This window comes from Vicia villosa, linkage group LG1, assembly GCF_029867415.1.
Source record: "Vicia villosa cultivar HV-30 ecotype Madison, WI linkage group LG1, Vvil1.0, whole genome shotgun sequence".
NCBI classification, from domain to species: Eukaryota; Viridiplantae; Streptophyta; class Magnoliopsida; order Fabales; family Fabaceae; genus Vicia; species Vicia villosa.
This window is the reverse complement of record NC_081180.1, coordinates 23,491,492-23,512,934: the sequence shown is the minus strand read 5'-3', so window position 1 is coordinate 23,512,934 and position 21,443 is coordinate 23,491,492. Positions and strand designations below refer to the sequence as shown.

Sequence of the window (21,443 nt, the reverse complement as noted above, 5' to 3'; positions counted from 1 at the left end):
TCCAATATAAGCATAATTAATTCGGATTTAAACTCCCTCGTTTACAACTCCTCACTTAAGACCTACTCAATATAATTCCAATCTATTCCTAGACCTGAGTATCTCCACTCACTCCCCCTCAATCACAGCAGTGATTACAAACAAACATTAAACAATTTAGAGAGAAGAAACACTTCAAAAACACACATTGATCTGCTTAAAAGCTTCAATCAAGAGACATACACTCGTGCTTAAAAGCTTAGAGTGACAAAATACATAAACAACTTATTCCAATACAATCATCAAAAGACAATTGCTTGGAGTACAAGAAACTAAACACACAACTACAGAACTACGGTTCTTCACAATTAACAAATCTTTCTCTCTGCGTTCCAAATTAGGATTGCAGTATTCTTGTATGCAACTCTTGGGCCTCGGGCTTTCCAAGAACCAAATTAGGGTTAACCAAGTTAACCTAATTTACACGTCATGAGGTTGTTACAGAATGTGCTGTTAACTAAATCTTCTAGACGAAATATTCAACACACAATAAAAAGTTTCCTAAATTATAGATTGAGAGAAATCAGAAAACATAATAATAAAGCATATCAGCTCCTGCTGTTAGACATGGATGTCATGACATTCACTAACAAAACCTGTATTATCTTAACACATATGCAACCTGCATAACTCCATATAAAGCATGTCATGACATTGGTCAAGACATTAAACACCCGGGAATGTTTCACCACAAAATGCAGCCAATTTAAAACATCTACGTTAACATTATGTGTTTGTTATCATTAAAACTATTTCAAATATGTAGAACCAGACTTTATTCTAAAAATCTCTCCCTTTTTGATGATGACAAAAACTCATATATTTTGAATAAATAATTAACATAAGAGATATCAGAACCCCCCCTGAGTTAGAAACCCCCTCTGAGTTTGATAATCAGAAGATTTAAATTAGAATACTTCCCTGATTATGTCCTGATCATGTTCTTGAATAGAAGTTCAGATGAAGCTTATAAAAGTCCTTATCCAGAAGTTTCTTGTTCTTAATAAATGATTTAGCAAATATATTAAATAAAAAATGTTTGAGGCATTAGTCCAGGTAAACTGTTATGAAATCAAAATATCCCACGTTCTCCCCCTTTTTGTCAATAATAAAAAAAATTCAATAAAAAAGAAAGAGACTTCATTAATAATGGAATTACAAAAAAAATAGAGCCAAAAAAGGGAATTACAAAAAGGAACAGAAACAGAAAGGTATTACAACTAAAAAGAAAAAGCTTCGCAACACTAAATAAGGAGAACTTCATCATGGTCCTGAAATTATGCGTTGCATAAAATATCGACTACTCCAGCAGATTCAAACAGAGCAGATAAAATTCGTCCATAAGGAATGTGGAAGTTCTAACCGCATTCGAAGGCCAAGAGAGATTCCCTCATATGACTGGAGATAATGGTAGGGAGTTTCACAGGGCTTCCTTTTTCAAGACGATGAATGAGAAAACGATCCCTAGAAGACAAAATTCTATGAAAGTTTCCTCTGGGCTTCAAGTTGGAGACACTACAAGAAAATTGACAGATTGCGACGGTTAATTTGCTTGATTACGACGGTTAAAACTGCCGCAATTTACAATCTACGACGGTTTAAGTACCGTCGCAGAATCGTGTGTCCCCAACCTGTTTCGCGACGGTTGCCAAAACCGTCACACCAACTGTCGCGCTAGTTCACGACGGTATGTAACTGACTTAAACTCGCAATTGCGACAGTTAAAAACCGTCGTGAATATTGCTTAATTTTTGTTTTTCGTTGTTTTTTACGACGGTTTGAGACTGTCATGAATGCGATATCCCGACGGTTGGAACCGTCGTAAATATGCCTTCATTTAGTTTTCGCAACAGTTTCAATATCGTTATTTATTTTACATTTAAATTTAAAACATATTTCGGAGGTTCGTAACCCCCGCTAAATATATATTAATTTTAAAAAAAATTATGTATGTATATATATATTTATATATGTATTATCTAACGTAACTATAAAAAGCTAAATGAAACATCATTAATATATTAAAAACTCATTTAACTTATATTTTCTTGTAAATATATTTAATGATACTTACACATATTTGCATATAAATAATTAGTACTAAAAATCAGTAGAATATAACAGAATCAACTTATCCTAAAAATAATAAGCCAAGTTCCAAAAACATTGAATCCATGTTCTGGCAGAGAACAAAATAGTCTTGCAGCCTCTTACTTAATTCTTAAATCTAGATATGATTCCACCTTGCTCACACATGAATCTATAGCGCTATGATTCCACCTTCATCCTTAAAAGCAACTGGAAAAAAGCCAAGACAATAAAACACAACCTTTACGATCACAAAAACAAAACACATTGTAATCTATAGCTATGATCCATTGATTTGTTCATAAAAAATGAAGTCAATAACTCCATAAGAATAGAAACATCAAATTGATATAGAGAATTTGATTGATGATAAAGTTACATTTAAGGAGTCAAAGTGAGTAATATCAATGTGGCAATAATATTAGTTGGGTGTAGCTCAGGAAACTTTTTTATAAACTGCTATTTAAGGCTATGTTACACCAAGTAAAAGTATAGTTTCATGAATTTAGTATATCTAATGGAACAAACCTGTACAAAACCAGATTGGTGGAGGTGGTAGCAGCAAGATCTGGGTTTAGCTAATAAACATCACTATCAGATTGAATTGAAGTTGGTTAAGTTGTTGGTCCACTGCAGCAAGATCTAATTTCTTCAAACTCAAAGATTCCTGTATATGGATAACTTTCAGGTTTGCAGATAATCATGACATTTATCTATCTAGAGTTCTTATATCACTGAATTTTTAATGAACCACCACTCAAAAATCCAAGTAATAGATCCAAAAGTGTAGAATATGTGAGTTACATTGGCACACTAACTCTTTTCTTCAAATTATTAGACAGTTAATAATAAGTTTAATACCAAAGACAATAGCACAAAATAGAAGGAAGTGTAAGCAACCTTCATGTCTGAATGCATTGAAATCAAACTAGTATTTAGCCAAGAAATTTATCGAAGTAGCTGATAGAGAAATTTATTACATGGGCGAATCCATGCATTTGAGCAGAAGTAACTCTCTAGTTTTTATTTCATTTGGCTGGACATAAGTAAAAACATTTTGTACTTATATTTGTCAAATAGCATTTTTCTTTCTCTATTTACATAATACTAGCATTGGTACAAACCTCAACAATGACATCAGCTTCAAAAAATTTTAGGGGGTAATGTACCGGTACAGCGAACACACCTACAAAACTGAAAGAATTAAGACGGTCGTACGCAACAACTTCTATGAAAATTTTAAAGTTCCATACCAAACAAAAATTAACAAACTAAGTTTTCTTGGTAATCTTCTTCTTGGTGGAGGATGTTGAATAATTCAAATGACTTCTAATTAGGAGAGATCTTTTAGCTCAATCAACTACTAATGAAGCTTCACTGCACACTTTTGATGGTCGCAGAGTTGAAATAGTTAGACAAAAATCAACACAATTTCAAATCTAAAGTTTATCTAGAAGATAGACTTCAACCTACATATATTAAAAAAAGGATATTTTCTATCCCAAACCACTTAGTGTAACACATGTAAGTTTCATGTCTAAAATCAAACACATATAGCATAAAGTTATATAAGCCTAAGTCAAAATAACAAAACAGAGTTTTTAAAGATTGAAACCAATCACTAACAGACTTGAAAAATTATCCTAGAATTAAACTCGTAACTATAATATAGTTTGTAGAAGATGTATGAGAGCCACATCTTATTATAGTAGACATACCTAGAATTTAAAAACGCATGTGCCAACATAAGAGCCAAATCAATTTCAACTCTAAACAGAATTTCAAAAACATAAAGGAAAGTAGTAACCCCCATTTTTCTATTAAGTGGAATGAATAAACTAAACTAGATGCAATAGACCGCAAAAATAAGTGTGATCAATTATATTAATAAAAAACTTCTTATTAATAAAAAAGTATTCTAACACTAATGCATATGTACTTCTTTAAATAATAGAGGCTATACACAAATAGTACATCAGAAAAACAGCGCTTATACTTAACTATATACATCAACTAGAAGTAACATAATTCAGTTTTCAAGTCATATAATTATGTGATACATTCAAGCCCTTAACCAGAAATTTCCCACTTACCTTTGAATAGACCTGTAGCATGGAACAAAACATCATTGTTGAATCCCAACAAGGTTAAATCCTAACGTTAGAACCATATGATAATAATAATCATTTTACCTGGATCATCATTTCAGCAAGCTGCCTAACTGTAACCTTATTGTTTGGGTTATCTACATTGAAGATATGGTCATTGGCTCTAGCAGGGTTTTCCTATCAACAAACATGTCACAAAATCTTTAGCAGATGAACTGACAACAATAAGTATTAGAGGAACATAATATCACATAATCTACCATCATCAATAGAACAACTTCAATAGCATCTTTGATGTAAACAAAGGTTCTCTAGGATTCTCCACCGTCAACAAGCTTGAGGAGCTCTCCTCTAAGAATATTCTACAGAAAAGGAATAGACGATATTTTAACAACTATTCAAATCTTCTTCAACTAATATATCTAGAAAATTATAGAAAGTTGGAAGTGAAATGTACAAGAACCTGAGGAACACCCTCACTGGACTGGCGATGTCGTGAATGGAGTCCATTATGGATCCAATCCAATTAAAGGACCTCACAATAGTAAACTCCAATCTGTTTCAGCACCCTCACCTGTCAATGATCACATGTTAGTGAGATAAGCTAAGAAATATAAACACCGACACTGACACGATGCAACTTTTTCAAAAGTGAGTAAATTAAATGTAAATAACGCAACGATACCCAAAAAATAGCATAAGGGGGGAATATGTTGTGTCAAAACCAGCGAAAATGAAGAATCTATTAAGTGTGGACGATAAGTGCTTAAGTTTAGTAAACTCGCTAAATATACCAAATCAAGAATGAGAGGACTACCATGGCCATCGTAAACACTGGTTTTTGTTTGAAGGAAGTCGTGAATGGGTGAATCTTGTATTTGTTTCACAGGAGAGATCTCGTTTTTCCTTATACAGGATAAATCATCATCTTGCTTTCATTTCAGTGTAGGGTTTATAGATTTGATTTTGGGGACTATTGAACTAGGGTTTCTAGTGAGAGAGAATGGACGAAGGTTTTGGGGAGAGAGAAAAAAGGGGAAAACATTTTGTGAGAAGGGAAGAAAGTAATGGTTTTGTTTTTCTTATAAAATTATTAAAATTTTATAAGATGATTTTATATTAAATAAAATAATTATAATTTAAGATAAATAAAATTAAGATTTCTGATTAAATTAAATTGAAATCTTAAAAAATGTGAGAGCTTTTAAATAATATTACACGAAATTATCAAGATTATAAAGATTTTATTTGATTTTAATTTATTAAAAATATTTAAAAAGATTACATTAAGTAGGATAGTAAAAAAAGGAGGAAAACTATAGGTTAGACAATGACAGTTGGTTCACCGTCGTGATCTTTGATGAATTTTAGGGGCGTGACGGTTGGTTCACTGTCGTGAATATAATGAGTTGCTTCAGCTGCTTAGTAGATAATGTGTGTGATAAAATGTATAGGGACGACAGTTGATGTACCGTCGTGATAAATGTTTTAGGACAGTTACTTGACCGTCGTAAACTTCAATTTAGGGCGGTTTATTGATAACCGTTGTGATAAATATTTTAAGGCGGTTACTTAACCGTCGTAAATTTTAATTTAGGGCGGTTTATCATTAACTGTCGCAATTTCTTATTAATTTTTTTTAAAAGTAAGGGCAGTTGGTGTTAGCCGTCGCAACAACAGTCTCTATATGCAAATTATGACGGTTATCAAGCAACTGTCGTTATTTTTTGGTCGTTAAACCCTAATTTTCTTGTAGTGAGAGAGCAAATCGAAAAAAGACTTGTTTAGATGGAGAAAGAAATTTTGGGTCGTTGAAAACACGTCTAGCACTATTGCTCAAATCATTTGGAATGGCAAATGCATTCCAGTAATCAATGACGGTGAGACATGCAGCAGTTGGTTTGGAAGGACAGCCAATGGTTTCAGCAATGGAGGATTCGGTGATGGTAAAGGGAATGCCATGGATGATGGATGAGATGCTGAGATTGTCATTTCTTACAGAAGCACTAATCCATAATTTTTTCACCAGATTAGTGAAGATAGGACCATGAAGGATGGCAATTTGGTCTTCCATCTTAACAACTTGATTCGACAACTTCAAATCGACTAACCCTTCAGGCTGACTAACACTGTGGTCATATAACTCTAAATGTTCATTCGCTGCAATAGCATCAATGATCTTCTTTATCTCAATGGCTGTTTTAAAATTCGTTGAGCCACCGACAGCTGTGTCAATTATTTGCTTCGTCTTCAGCTTAAGACCATTCACAAAATTTTGCATTTGTTCAGTGACATCAATGTTATGAGTGGGACATGCAACTAAAAACCGTTTAAACCTTTTGTATGCATCTCCGTGTGATTCTCCTTCCTTCTGTTTAAAATTTACTATATCATACCTCTTGCGGATATACATTGAAGCAGGGAAACACTCATTAAGAAACATCATCTCCATTTGCTTCCAGGTTGTGATACTTCCAGCTGGTAAAGAGTAAAACCACTCTTCTGCATCGTCTAACAAAGTAAACAGAAACATTACTAGTTTCTTTGCCTCTTCAGAATGCCCCTCTATCTTCAACGACGCTGTCATGGTAAGAAACCTTTGTAAATGCTTGTTTGTTTCTTCGTTGATTCTTCCAGAGAAAGGTTTCTTTTCAAGTTGTCGTATTGTTGTCGGGTGCAACTGAAAGTGGGCAACATCGACCGGTTAATTGACAATCGTCATCCGACCAGCTGGTGCATTTTCTCCACCATAACCACCTAAAAGTATTTCTACAGGAGCTGCCATAGTTTCAGCCCCCAAATTTGAATTCTCAGAATGAACATAAAAAGTTTTCTCGTTATCAGATTTCGAAGCTGTCAGAGTTTCTTCTACTGCTTCCAGTCTTTCTTGTTTCGCTTTTCAAAGTCTAGCTCTCAATGATCGTTCTGGCTTTATAACAAAAAGAAATTCTGCTGAGGACTTACATCGGATACAAAGATTAGACAATTATTAGTAATGAGCAAACGAAATAACAGAAAATAAAATTTTAGTTGCAGAACAACACAAATCCAATTGAATTATTATTCAACTTATATCTTGGCAGTCCCCGGCAACGGCGCCAAAAACTTGATCGGAAAATTAGTAAGTGTATTAATTTTTTACTGATGTAGTAATAAAAGTGGAGATTCCCCAAGTATCGATCTCGAGGACTGTTGTGGCGATATAAGTTATGACAAGAATTCAATTGAACAAAAAGCACATGGGATTGATTTGGTTGGTTGATTTAAGATGACAATAATTAAAATAAGCAATATTTAAAACTGGACTTTGTAAAAAGTATGAAAAGACATGCTAGGGTAGATGTATGAACCACCTTGTAATTCCTGTAACCGCTATTTCATGAAAGATTCGTTAATATGATTAAGTAATGATTCTCAATAGTTATTTTCCCTAATTCCTTAGCGGAAAATCATTTGATACTCAAATTAGGTTTTAATTCATTAACAACCCAATCTTGTATCAAGAACCGTATGCACATAAACAAGAATAGACAATCACTATTGTTAAACCCTTATTCCTAAGCGATTTACCGATAGTATTATTATTCAAAAATCGTTAAAATGGTTTGTCTGACCTAACCTTAACCATATATCAAAAATATATTTTCCAATAGAAAGAAGCATTAGACACTTTGAATATAAACTTAAATCATATAATCTTCAAATTCATAAAGCAACAGTAATTCGATTCAGTACATCAAAGCGATTCAGGGACGTCCCCCTAACATAAATAAGTTTAGCTACTCATAGTGTTTAAGAAAACTACAAAGATAAATGTAAACATTACAAGAAATTCTAGATTTGTGTGATCTCCAATTGCTAGTGCTCTTGAAGATCTTCTTCCCAAAACCCTTGCTAGCTCTCCTTCCTTGTGTAATTTTTCTCTTCCAAATGATCCAAGATGCTCAATCCTTATCAAAATTAGGTTTTAGTAGTATCAGCTCACAACACAGACATATGAAAGGTCCAAAGTACCCTTAATGAACTCAAGCCCTTCAAAAGATCAAAAATCAAATTATCTCTCGCGCCTGCCGATACGGGTCGTGTCAGGTGACACGGGCACCCGTGTGAGCCCACTGACTTCCCCATATTTTCTTTTTACAACCAACCTTCTTGACACGGGCCGTGTCAGGTGATACGAGCACCCGTATCAGCCCACTATACACTACCATTGACCCATAATAACTTCAACCTACTACATTTTATTAATTTCTAACAACCCTAATAAGATTATCAATGTTAGAGTTCAAAGTTTGAAAACTTACAAATTTTATGAAGCTTTGAGTTGCATTTGAATGAGCCTTTAAATCCTTTGATGTTATAGAGCAAGTGTAATTTATGTAGAAGTTAGAAGAAATAGGTGTTGTGTTGAAAATTTTATGTTTTTGATAGAATGAAAAGAGGTGGTGGCTGTTTTGAGTTTCCAGAAAAAACGCAGGATATTTCGGATATGCATCTTGAAAATTATGATTTCGGAGATGTATCTCCAAAAACACCTTTTATTTAAAAAAATATTAATTTTGAAGATGCGTATCCGAAATTATTCATTTTAATATCTTCAAAATACACATCTAAAATATAAAAATATTTATGTAATTTCGTCACGGGTGTTAAGAAGGTAGAGAGGTCTATAAAGAAATCCTTAGTTTCTCTCTTCCCAGTCTTAGTCTTTCTGACCTATCTCTCTTCACAACTTTACTTATCAACCAAACACATCTTTAATCTTGAAACCCCGAATAGGTTACACAAAATCTCTCTCTTCACAACTTCACTTCCCAACTACACACTTCCGTAGTCTCCAAAAAATAAAAATCGAATAACTTACATATCGCTGACGAGTAGCAGTGTGAGTAAAAAAATGGCGTACTCCAATGCCAGGCGCACGTTAGCTTCCACCCTCTCACGAGCTCTTTCTTCATCATCAACATCATCTGGAATCGCTTCTCGCAATCGCACGCGTTTCGCTTATGCGTTATCATCTCCCAAACAAACCCTACCCGTCCCTCACTCGTTCCCGGTTCGTACGAAATCATCGGGTTCGGGTTATTCTCCGTTGAACGACCCGTCCCCAAACTGGAGCAACCGTCCTCCAAAGGAAACGATTCTTCTCGATGGCTGTGACTACGAGCACTGGCTTATTGTTATGGAGTTTCCCGATAATCCTAAACCCTCTGAAGATGAAATGGTTAATAGCTATGTTAAAACCCTAGCTCAAATTCTCGGAAGGTTTAATTGATTTCAGTTTTTCTTATACATTGTTAGCGCTTTTTTTTAATCTGTTTTCTGATTTTTTGTTGTTTGGGTTTTTTGGTGTAGTGAGGAAGAGGCTAAGAAGAAGATATACTCTGTTTCTACTACTACTTATACTGGTTTTGGTGCTCTTGTTTCAGAAGAGCTTTCTTATAAGCTAAAAGGTGATTTTTCTCACTCTTCCTTTTTAGCTGATTCAGTGATCTCTATTTAGGTTATGAGTTTTGTAATTAGGGTTTTGTTGTGAATGATGTTGTGCTAATGTTTGTTTGATTGGAAATCTCTTATTGCATATGGATTATAATGGAGGTTAATTTCATGGACTGCCCTTGAGATTTTCTTGTGTCTGTGCAATTAAATTTGTTTGTTATAACATACTATTTGGATTGACTAATTTGAATTTATCTCCTAGCATGAATGTTTGTTAAACGTTGTGAGAGAGCTTATGGAAACAACTTGTGACATGAGCAGAATAAACTTATTTTCATAAGCTCTGCAAGATGGTTGGTTAATGAAAATAGCTTATAGCTTGCTTATATGAAAACAGTTTAATTTTATTTATTTTTTGTTATAGAAATAACTTAACACTTATATGATAGGGTCTTATGTCACATGTGCTTAATTAAGTTGTTTTTAAATATTTGGTTCTGGATGATCGAGAATTTCCCTATTTTGATTAAGTTGTTAACTTGTTGTGGCCATCTTTTCTGTCTTAATAGAGTTGCCGGGAGTTCTTTGGGTGCTCCCAGATTCTTATCTTGATGTTCCTAACAAGGACTATGGAGGTGAGTGGAGTTGTTTAATTTAAGAGATTGGTTAACTGTTGGATCATTGAGTGTTAACTTTTGATTGATCTTGGCAAATTTCAGGTGATTTGTTTATTGATGGCAAAGTAATTCCTAGGCCACAGTATAGGTATGCTGAAAGGCAACCAAGTAGAAGTAGACCTCGTCCACGGCATGATAGGAGGCGGGAAACTATGCAAGTTGAAAGGAGAGATCCTACTCAAAGACAGAACTGGAACCAAGGTCAGGGAGGACATATGCAGCCATCAAATTCTAATGAATAGACAAAACTCGCTTTCAGGCGGTGGAGAAAGCCATGAAATGTATATTAGGAACTCTGCTTGAGCAGTAGTCTCGTATTGATTATAGAACCAAGTTTTTCAATTAGATGATTTTGGTTTAAGGTTCTAAGGTGATATTTTACTCTCATTTTCCTTTGTTTAGAAAATGGATTTGTACCTGAGTGACATTTGATCTGAGTAGTTTTCACCATTCTGAATTATGATGAATTTGGGACTTGGATATGCTTTGGGCTCTACAGTTGCTTCCAGTGTCATTGTAGTCTTTTTCATATGTGCATTGATGTTCCAGTGTCATTGTAGTCTTTAAACAATTATGTGGTGTTATGTAAGGAAGATGTTTGTTTTGCATCTGAAAGTTCTTAACACATCCTCAATGACCTGTCATTGAAGTTACTTATTCAGTTCTTTTGTTTGGAGCTGCTACTCTATGGATCTTTTGCTAGATTGCATGCATTAATATTATTCCTATAATCTAATCTCTCATTCTGGATAATGCTGAATTGCTTTTGTTGAATCAGTGATGTCACTATAAATAGTTTGTTTGAATTTCCTCCAAGTCTGATTCTAGGGTGCTCACGGACAAAAGTCAGGTCCATGGATCTTATTATGCACTGGCTACATCATAGTTGTTTCCAGTGTCAAGAAACTGTCTATTGATGTTTGTTTCCCCTCTGCTGTTGAGATTCTTTCTCCCTCTTCTCTCTCAAACACAAACAAACCTCTACTTCAGAATGTATATGGTGAAAAGCATCTTCCAACCACACTATCAAGTCCCGTATCAATTTCAAACTTCAGGGCAGTATGGTTTTTCTCCCATTGTGGCAATTTTCAACTAACATGGTTACATGGATGTTATTTAAGGGTGTATGTTTACAAGATATTTTGGTATAAAAGTCAGAAGATTTTTATAGACTTTGTAGGATTATATAGATTTTTTGATTTTTTTTAAAGATTGTTTACAATTAAGATTTTTCTGTTTGGATTTTAAAGAATTTATAGTACAGGTTTTAAGATTTTAAAATACTTTATGAATTCTTTATATATTTAAAAAAAAAAAAAGATTTTTAAGATCAGAATGGGGTTGGAACCACTTGATGTTAGAACTGACCCCCGAACTGGACTATATCAGTGGTGAAAATGACTTGATGATTTTTTATTTATATTTTTTTATGAACAAGACAGATAAAAAAAGAGAATAAATAAATTCTAAAATCAATACAAATATTTGCCCATTTAATAATTAAGCATAAAAATATTAATAAAAATTCTTTATATGTTTAAAGATATATTAGTTCTCTAATTTAACATCTTGTTAATTTTTAGGCTTTGAACAACACTCATAAATAAGTTATAAATAAGGTTTTTGTGACTGATAATGATGACGATTCTCTAAATATATTAGTTTTTTATGATTTAAAAATATAAAATAATCATATTAATGTTTAAAAGTGAATAAGAATGAAGATTAAAAATTGAATAATTATTTTTAAAGAATAATTATTATTTTTTGTTTTGGACTTGGTCGACGTTGGCCCAAACACAACGCAAGGTCCAAATCCATCCATCTTGGTCCAGGAAGAGGCCCAGTCGAACTCCTGCTCGTATATCGGGCAGAGACCGTTCCTGGTTAAACATAGCAAGTCCACAAACCTCTCGAGCAGGGCTGTGGACCGAGCAAAACCGCGTTCAGAGTCTCGAGCAGGCGATCAAGGGAGCACTTCTTTTTGCCATTCCGTCGAGAACCCTCATCCTCGTAGGGTTGCTTATGTTCTCCAACCTCCCGAATTGGGCGGAGTCTACGCGCTCCCGAGAAGATCGTGTCTACCCTTAGACTTCAGGACGGTTGACCCAGGATGGAGACCACGTGCTGGTCTCCACTACACACGTAAAATTATGGCAGTCTCCATTTTTGGGCATGGGCATCCAATCCAATGTGGGGATCTTGGCCCAACGCTGGGCTATAAATACCCTATTTACTAGAGGGTCAAGTAACTTTATTCATTCTCACTCTTACCTTGTACTTGCACTCTGATTGCTCTCTCTTCTCACTTTGGCATCAGAGTACCTTACAGGTACACCCCCATTCATTTGAAGTCTAGCTGTTGAAGGCCATTGACGATCTAATCTGATCAGGTAAGATCAGTGGCGCCATCTGTGGGAATCCTTTGATCCCCCATCTTTTTCGAACACAAAGATCAAAGTAAATTCACTCTAACCTCCGATCATCATGGTCAACAACAACAACAACGCTCACCCTAACGGTGACCCTTCCGATCTTGACAACCTACTCTGGAATTCCACTGTTGCAAACGAACAAGGCCAGCCTAGGTACGACCAGGCTCATCCGAGAGACGGGGAAGCCGCCTCATCCTCGACCAAGGTCTCCTTGCGGATGACCAACCAACAAGATGACAACCGTTCCACCCATGTGGACATACCCTTGCCCGAGAATGCTGATCCAGTCATAGCGACCCTGCTCGCTGCCATCAACCAGACCAGCTGTCTCCTGTTCCAACAGAAACCAACAGATCATCACGCTCAAGAAGAGACAGCGGCCACACTCTTCCCCGCGAAGACGCCGCCGATCACGATCCTCCACGAAGTCCCCGACTACTTCTAGGAGAAACCAACAACCCAAGTACCATTTACCTTCTCCGCAGAAGGACTACACACCGTCCCCAACTCCTATTCGGGGACAGAAACACCGTAATTCCCCAAACGTCTCTCCTCGTCCCCGTCGCAAAGGACCTCAGTTGGAGAGAAATATGCCTTAGCAGACCAAAGGTAGATAGGTCACTCTCCCCGCAGAAAACGATTGTCTCCTCCTTGTAACAAAAGGTAGATAGGTCACTCTCCCCGTAGAAAACGATTATCTTCTCCTAAAAAAAAAAAAAACCATAGAGATAATATTTTGACTAAATAACAACCTAACATAATTACAAAAGCTATATTACTTCAGCCTAACAACCTATTAAAAAAATTCAAATAGTTTATAGATCTACATAATAATTAAATCTTAGTTTTAACTCGATGGTTAATTTTATAGTATGTATCAAACTGTCTAAGCGAGGAACTTCTTCGGTTAATATACGTGACCATTTTACTCCCACTGTCGAAATCTTTACCTAACCTAACAACAATTGGCTATTTTGGTGCCTACAATTTTCACATTTTTTGTATAATCGAGTCATTTCAATTAAGCTCTTAATTGGTTTATTTTATATCTGGTCCTTTTTTGACACCTTTACTAGAATATAATCGATTATTACACCCAAAAAAGCGATTAATCATCAAGAACAGATCATTCAAATTTTCCCTGCAAATTTCTTCATCTTCTAGATCTTCCATCTTCCATTTCATCGCTGCGTTTCTGATTTCAGAGATGAATTCCAATTACGGCAAATCAAATTCAAATCCCCAAAAATCATCTGTTTCTCTCAACAACTTCAACTTCGATCTTGATCTCGGAATCGGATCCAACCGATCCAAATCCCTAAAAGATCAGAAAAACCCCAATCCTTCCTATTCCAATTCATACTCAACTCCTTCGTATTCATCGGCGCAACCCAAAAAAACTACATGGACCCACCAACCCACGCAAACTCCGGCCGGATTACCCGGCGCACCACCGTCCATGGTCGGAGACATCTTCGGAAAGAGCTGGGGATCTACTCAACCTTCCGGTCCTAGCATTGGAATCGTTAATAAAAACCCTAATCTGTTTGGGGATTTGGTTACCTCTGCTTTGGGTCAAGGTTCTTCTTCTTCTTCTTCGAATGTTCCTCTGAAAAATGCTACTCCAGTGGCTAATAAATCGTCATTTTCAATGTCGAATATGGCGAATTCTTTGCCGAAAAATTCGAATACGCCGCAAAGTGGTAGTGGTTCTACTTGGGGATCATCAGCTTCTGGGAGCTTTAATTTGAATGCTAGTCAAAAACCCAATCTTGGAGGTCCTTCGATTCGAAGTGGCGTTGGTGTTGCTGCATCTGGTAGTGGAACTGGAATTGGAATTGGAAGTGGAATCGGTTCGAATAACAAAGATCCTTTTAGTTCATTGGGTGGCTTTGGATCTAAGCCATCTTCTAGTCTTAATTCAGCTGCTAAACCGCAGAAGATTGATTCAGAAGATGATGGGTTTGGTGATTTTCAGAATGCTTCAAAACCAAGCAACAATGCATTTCCATCAAGTGGTGGTGGTAGTGTTGGATTTGATGTTGATTTTAGTGGAACTTCGGCTTTTTCGAATAGGACTCCTCCTGTTCAAGCTTCTTCAGGTGGTGGTGGTGATCCGATGGATATGTTTTTCGCATCTTCAACTGCTTCTTCTGGTGGTGGAGGTGGTGGTGGTTCTGCTGCAGCGGCGTCTTCGGAGATTGATGATTGGGGTACTGAGTTTGGAGGTGGAAACCATGATGTGGGTGGAACAACTACTGAACTTGATGGGCTTCCACCTCCTCCTGCTGGGATATCGGGTTCTACTGCGAAAGGCAAAGGGATGGATAATTACAAACAGGGACAATTTGCGGATGCTATTAAATGGCTTTCGTGGGCTCTCATCCTTTTAGAGAAAGCTGGAGATGGTGCTGGTACAGTGGAGGTTTTGTCGTGCAGAGCTTCTTGTTACAAAGAAGTTGGAGAGTATAAAAAAGCAGTGGCTGATTGTACACAGGTATATTTTCCTACCTTATTAAGGGCTGTTCATGGTAGTTCTTTTGTAGATATGAATAATATATATCTTCGTAGCACCGACACATGTAATTACACTCAATTAGTTCATTTTTTTTTCCAATTACTATTGTTATCAATGTGTCTGTTCATGCACCTTGCTGTGCTTCATTAGTTATATTAGAGAATTTTACTTGACATATAACTTATATGGTAATGTTGAGTTGTTCAATCACTGCGTACCAGTTGTTTTACTAAGGTCGAATTGTTGGATTGATAGATATCTGTCTTTGCATGTTTTTTTGGGGGGCAAAAATGCTAGCTGAAATATGTTACGCCAAGGATTCACAGTTTGCTATAAGTTAGAGCTGTAAAGACAGAAGATAAAAAGCCAATCAAAATGAGATGCTATCTTTTTTGGCTCTGCTGGAAAACAAATCTTGTTAGAAAATATTAGGATCAACTAGCTTGGAGCCGGATTAGTCGATCTACTAAGTAGGTTGGAACCGGCGCGAAAGCAAAAAAAAAAAAAAAAAAAAAAAGAAGCATTGATTTTTCATTTTGAGCTTAATTAAGTATTTTATGTATAAGCTATTTTTATAATTAAATATAAAATATGGTTAAATTGTTTTTATATAAGTTGTCAGTTGTTTTGATAAGCATTCATAGAGAGCTTAATAAAGTAAGCCTAAATTTTATGAACTAGACACAAGTTGTTTATGTAAGCTCTCCAAAACACTGGTAATTTCTCCTTAAGTAATTCCAAAAAAAATTGTAAATTAATTCTTCCAAACACACCCATAATGCCTTAAGGAAGTCATTTCTAGTTAGTGCAGTGCTTTATTTTTAGAAACTAGTGCTCCTATTTATGGAATGAAAACATGAGTCAAGATGGATAATCCCTGAAATCTTATAGCTAGTTTCTAACAGATATATTTCATCTCTTTGTCAAAAATAGTTGAACAGCTATAGTATTTATATCATAATATCAGATACATATGCTATCCAATTTTGCAAAACAGCTGTTATTGAAAAATATATATAGAATATAACATATGTATAATATGCAATTCCAAAGAATCTAATAAGAACATTTTTGTGTTTGGACTTTGATGTTTCAAAGGTATGTTAAGTGTCTGCGCGTATTGGTTTTGGATGTGTATAACATATCCTAGCGTGAAAGGAATGTAAAAATCAGTGCTTCATAGCTTCATGTATCGGTAAAAACTAAAAACTGTTGGATTTATATTTTCCCATCAGATCATTGCCTTGTGTTGCATTTTTCTTCATTGACACCCAGGGTAACATGTGTAATCAATTTTGTAATTGAAGTTTGAAAAATTATGATAAGTGGCTACTAGTCCATGAGTTTTGTAAGAGCACCCTAATATGTTCCCCTCCTTATTTACGTTTCCTTTCTCACGAATGCAACCATACTGTATTCTTATCAGTAATTCACCATGTAATTTTGAGGATGAATGTAAACCATCTGCATAATGCTATGCAGGTTATTGGAAACAACAACAAAAACGTTGCTGTCCTTGTTCAGCGTGCTCTCTTGTATGAAAGTATGGAAAAGTACAAACTTGGTGCTGAAGATCTGAGAACCGTGCTGAAGATTGATCCTACTAATAGGGTTGCTAGAAGTACTGTTCATCGGTTGGCTAAGATGGCTGAATAGAAGGGAAAAAAAATCTATCATTTTTTCTTTTCCTTATAATGATATATACAGGGTGATATAATATGTATGCACCGCCTCTGATTGCTGTCACCCTTCATGTGATTTTTGATGTATGGCTTTTTTCAAATTCTGCCTTGTCTTGAAATTAATATTCTTGCTTCCTTCACCCAGATTTTAACTCAATACTGATTGTGCCATAATCTTTTTCTGACTATGTTCTGTGATTCATTTAGATTGTTTACATATTAAGATACATATTTGTTATTCTTGAAGAATAGCTTGTACCATTGCTATTGATGGTCCATTATGGATAAAGTTTTATAATTGTCTGATCAAAATGAGTTCATAGACACTATTTTGCATCATCCTTACCATATTACTTTCCATTTCTTTCTCCACGACTCGACCATTTGGGTTGGCTTAGAAGAGGGATGAGTCTGGGTAATTTTGGAGGCAAATGTAAGAGTATGTGTTGCTTAAATTGTGAAAGTAACACTCCATCCAGGCTTCAATCACTTTATCAAAGTTTCTGAGTTGATATCTGTTATTCTGATTTGTTCTTTGGGAGTATTGCTCTTTCACTTGTTTGCATTGAGTTTAAACTTGGTCTAACTTGGTAATATGATGGTGTAGTAGAGTTGGATATGCAGGTTAATATGTGATGTTTAACATTCTCTACGTTCTACATAAATATGTATATTAAATGGATTTGGTTGCTTCGTTGGTTTGCTTTAAATAATAAGGAGGTCGGACAAAATCGTTGATCGTCGAAATTGATCGATTACGAGTAACGAAACAAAAGACATGCATCTTTGAGTCTATACGAACAAAATGTGCAACGAGTCATGTAGTTAATCTATTGTTTGTGTTCTTATGTGTGATCTTATAAATTCATATTCTTATGTGTGATCTTATAAATTCATAAAACATTGACAATAGGGGTGTGCAAAATATCAGGTTGTGAAGCCCAAATCCATAACTAAACTTAAACCACTTTTAAATATCCGAATATAATTGAATGGTTATTAATGGTTTGGTTATTCATTCATATTATCCGGATATAATTAAATGGTTATTAACCGGTTAAATTATTTTGGATTCGGTTATAATCCGGTTATTATCCAAATCCAAATATTTTAATTCTCAAAATAAATTGTTTTTTTTTTGAAAAAAAAAATCGGAAAAAATAATTTTTAAAACTGGATTTTCTTTAAAAACCGGTTATATAATCATAACCAAATTTATAATCGGTTTTATAACCAGTTTTGATTAAAATGTGATTATGGTTATAAATCCAAATCATTTAAATGGTTTTAAAATAGTTATGGTTTGGTTTTTGAAAATAACCAACCATGTACACCCCTAATCTATAATATAAGAAGGGAATATGTGCTGGTTAATACAGCATTACCCTTGCTTAATTGGGTGACAAATCTCACTTATGGGGGCAAATTAGGTCCAAAGTAATCATTTGTCAGGCAATTAGATGGTATTAGTTACATAATTGAGACCTTTTTGTGCCATTCCTTTGCGGTCTCCATTATTTTATATTATTCAACCCATTAACCGGTTGCATATGGACGAGAAAAAGTAGAAAAGTTTCCTCTGCAAAACAGCAACAGCAGTCATGGTCTTTCCAATGAATACACTGTTTGCAGGTATCATTCTTTCTTTCCTTCTCTTTCTTTCTTTTCTCTTCTCTTTCTTCACTCTTCCCATCTACCTGGCTTGTCCGGATCAAACCTAACACAAAAAAACCAAAAACAAGTATCAATCTTTCTTTCCTCTTCTCTTTCTTTCTTTCCTCTTTTCTTTCATCAGTTTTCACTTTTCCCATTTACTGGTTTTGTAGATTTTCATGGCTTAGTAAAGTAGCTGAAGATGCTGTCTCAGGTATGGTTCTTCAATATTTTTTAGATTTTGAATCATGAGATTTCTTTGTTTTGTTATATTCATTAGGAAAAATGTAATCTTTTTGGATTTTGAATCATGGGTTATTCGTAGGTTTTTGCAGAGAGGATGTTCGAGGAAGAAATTGGTGGTTTGAAAGTGTTTGAAATTGGGTCCCTCTATATGGTTCTCAAGATGCAACAACTTCTCCAAAACTACGACATCCGTAACGAAACCCTAAAAGATGTCGCTTCGTACATGCTAAAAGCAATGGTTTTAGATCTTGAAGGTAAAACATGTAATCTTCGGAACATCGTCTCTGTTTTGTTTGGAAGTTTTTTCAATTTATGTGGTTGTTAATGAGTTACAGGTTTAGGTTGGCTATTCCAAAGCTTAGCGTACATGGTATGGTTTCTGCTGTGAAAGATATTTTAGAGTAGCTTAAACTTTGTGTTGCACATCATTACCCAAAATACAGGTGAAGTAAGCTCAACAGATAACATTTTTGAAGTTGTAAATATGCTTAAAATGTCGACTCCTCTTTATAAAGAAACAATTATGTGATGTTTATTTATTTTACTCTTTGGCTGCAGTTTGTTGAAAGTATGGCGAAGTCTTAGTTATAATCTGAAAACAACTCTCGGTAGCATGGTTTCTCACTTAGCTTCCCTGTTTGCTTTTGAAGATTATGTGTTTCAGCTTCTTAATTTTCAATATTACATTGCTTTAGTATGTATTTTTGTGCATAGCAGATCTGATGTATGTGTGAACATGTGCAGGTGCAAGTCACGACGTAGAAATGCTTAATCGTGCCTTAATATCGGTCTGCAGTAGCATGTTTGATGTCCAGTCGTGGCCAGATTTCAGAATATGACTCAACAAGGTCATCACATGGTGGAGTTATGGCTTTTCTGCTCCTTCATGTATTGCTGCCATTGGCTTTTCTGCTTCTTCATGTATTGCTGCCATTGGCTTTTCTGCTCCTTCATGTAATGAATTAGTATCCTTTTTGTGAATTTTGTCTAACTGTTTTGAATCTCCAGGATAGGACCTTGGTTATGGTTATGATGACCTTGAAATGTACTTGGGCTGCAATGGTCCTTATAATACTACCTCTGCCTTATGTTATCTTGGTCTGAACTGATAATTTTAAATGCCTTTTATGAACTGACATGTTAGAATAGCTTGCTAATTAGATAATAACAGAGGAAAAGTTCAAGCATTGTAGTGCAGCTTATAATAATTCATCACCACTTCTTCGAAATGTTGTTAATTTCTTTGTATTCATAAGACAATCACCAACGATCAGGGCGGTAACTACAAAACGACAATCTCAATATGGGTAATGGGTTCAAAACCATAGAGCCTGATGTCTCATAATGAGAAATGTGATTTTGGAGAATTTTTGGTTTATTTTGAAGAAAATGTATTGAAGAATAAAAAATTTACAATCTCAATATGGGTAATGGGTTCAATGTCACCGAAATTTCATCTATCTTATTGATGAATTGTGTTTTTTAAATCTAAATATTAAAATCCTATGGTTGGAGGAATTTTATTTTTGATAGAATTTACTTGGTGAAAAGGACATGCATCAAAGTGAATAGAGGATCAGTTGCTGTGAGTATCGATGGAGTGTGTTAATTTTCTTATACCCAAATACAGGTGATTCCTTGTGTTGTGCTGTCTTTGTTCGTTCATCCCACAACCCAGCATCATACTATTAACCAGATTTTCTGGGCTTTTTGTGTTTATCTTGAAGCTGTATCAGTTCTACCTCAATTGCGAGTCATGCAGAACACAAAGGTCTCTTAAAAATATATTTCAGTCTGTTCCTTTTACTTTACTATCTTTTAATTGTTTGAAACTGTTTGTAGTTAATTCTGAAATTGAACTTTCAGATTGTTGAACCATTCACAGCACACTATGTTTTTGCCCTTGGAATTGCAAGGTTCTTGAGTTGTGCACATTGGGTCCTTCAGGTTTGTTGGGATTTTGACTTCTAAGATGTTTTTATCATCCAATTCTGAAAATATTTAAAACTATTTTATCATAATATCCTCTAATTGAGTATCATCAATAATTTTCATATTTATACCTTGGCTTTATTATAAACCTTGGCTCGCGTTGTTGTGTATCACACTTCTACTTCAATGAAGTTTTTGGATTTAGCACTTTGATCCGAAATCGTGTATTTTTTTACAGGGTTTTGGAAATGTAGGTTCTTGGGCTGCACAATTGATTGATGAGAAACCTGCTGTTGGGTTACTTCTCTATATGAAGTGATCCAGTCGTCGTCATCAATATCAGTTTTTGCCTGTTGTGAATGAGGTCGATAAATCCTTTCTATTTGTTGTTACTATTCTATAATTATTCTGTTTCTATTATGTATTCTCATCTATGTGTTGTTTTGTTTCAATTTAACAATATATTTTTGGCAGAACCATATAGCAAGAATTGGAAAGATGAATAAGAGCATGTTTTATATGGTAGGTTAGTTCTTTTGTATTGATCGATGACATGATAGAATTTTTTCTATCGATAGGTTTACACTGTATAATCATATATTTAGCTAATAGTTCTTTAAATTGTC

The 21,443-nt window shown here is 35.0% G+C and overlaps 3 protein-coding genes and 1 long non-coding RNA gene across 5 annotated transcripts; 3 read left to right on the top strand and 1 right to left on the bottom strand.

Moving 5' to 3' along the window:
* Window positions 1-1,996: 1,996 nt before the first annotated feature.
* LOC131602800 (uncharacterized) lies at window positions 1,997-5,294 on the bottom strand. Of its 2 annotated transcripts, XR_009284144.1 has the most exons (7): window positions 5,053-5,294; window positions 4,699-4,809; window positions 4,496-4,597; window positions 4,320-4,412; window positions 3,252-3,511; window positions 2,656-2,794; window positions 1,997-2,337 (listed from the first exon to the last, which is right to left on the bottom strand). It is a non-coding gene; the product is annotated as an uncharacterized LOC131602800 (long non-coding RNA). The 2 variants fall into 2 exon arrangements; XR_009284143.1 differs by having other exon boundaries at window positions 3,252-4,412.
* A 3,653-nt stretch (window positions 5,295-8,947) lies between these two features.
* Window positions 8,948-10,845, top strand: LOC131602789 (multiple organellar RNA editing factor 3, mitochondrial). The gene is made up of 4 exons (XM_058874983.1): window positions 8,948-9,500; window positions 9,591-9,688; window positions 10,244-10,309; window positions 10,394-10,845. The coding sequence occupies exons 1-4, from the start codon at window positions 9,133-9,135 to the stop codon at window positions 10,591-10,593; spliced, it is 732 nt and encodes a 243-aa protein (XP_058730966.1). The 5' UTR covers window positions 8,948-9,132; the 3' UTR covers window positions 10,594-10,845.
* A 2,901-nt stretch (window positions 10,846-13,746) lies between these two features.
* LOC131631302 (uncharacterized) lies at window positions 13,747-17,143 on the top strand. The gene is made up of 2 exons (XM_058902103.1): window positions 13,747-15,283; window positions 16,787-17,143. Exons 1-2 carry the CDS (start codon window positions 13,994-13,996, stop codon window positions 16,958-16,960), a joined length of 1,464 nt encoding a protein of 487 aa, XP_058758086.1. The 5' UTR covers window positions 13,747-13,993; the 3' UTR covers window positions 16,961-17,143.
* A 2,549-nt stretch (window positions 17,144-19,692) lies between these two features.
* LOC131662277 (uncharacterized) lies at window positions 19,693-21,136 on the top strand. Its single transcript, XM_058932053.1, has 5 exons — window positions 19,693-19,806; window positions 19,894-19,947; window positions 20,516-20,656; window positions 20,752-20,832; window positions 21,056-21,136. The coding sequence occupies exons 1-5, from the start codon at window positions 19,693-19,695 to the stop codon at window positions 21,134-21,136; spliced, it is 471 nt and encodes a 156-aa protein (XP_058788036.1).
* The last annotated feature ends 307 nt before the right edge of the window (window positions 21,137-21,443 follow it).

Coding starts and splice junctions, on each gene's coding strand:
- LOC131662277 (XM_058932053.1), top strand. CDS start 19,693: ATGTCCAGTCGTGGCCAGATTTCAGAATATGACTCAACAAGGTCATCA. Junction 19,807..19,893: donor TGGCTTTTCTGCTTCTTCAT/GTATTGCTGCCA, acceptor TTGAATCTCCAG/GATAGGACCTTGGTTATGGT. Junction 20,833..21,055: donor GTGCACATTGGGTCCTTCAG/GTTTGTTGGGAT, acceptor ATTTTTTTACAG/GGTTTTGGAAATGTAGGTTC.
- LOC131631302 (XM_058902103.1), top strand. CDS start 13,994: ATGAATTCCAATTACGGCAAATCAAATTCAAATCCCCAAAAATCATCT. Junction 15,284..16,786: donor CAGTGGCTGATTGTACACAG/GTATATTTTCCT, acceptor AATGCTATGCAG/GTTATTGGAAACAACAACAA.
- LOC131602789 (XM_058874983.1), top strand. CDS start 9,133: ATGGCGTACTCCAATGCCAGGCGCACGTTAGCTTCCACCCTCTCACGA. Junction 9,501..9,590: donor CTAGCTCAAATTCTCGGAAG/GTTTAATTGATT, acceptor TTTTTGGTGTAG/TGAGGAAGAGGCTAAGAAGA. Junction 9,689..10,243: donor GCTTTCTTATAAGCTAAAAG/GTGATTTTTCTC, acceptor CTGTCTTAATAG/AGTTGCCGGGAGTTCTTTGG.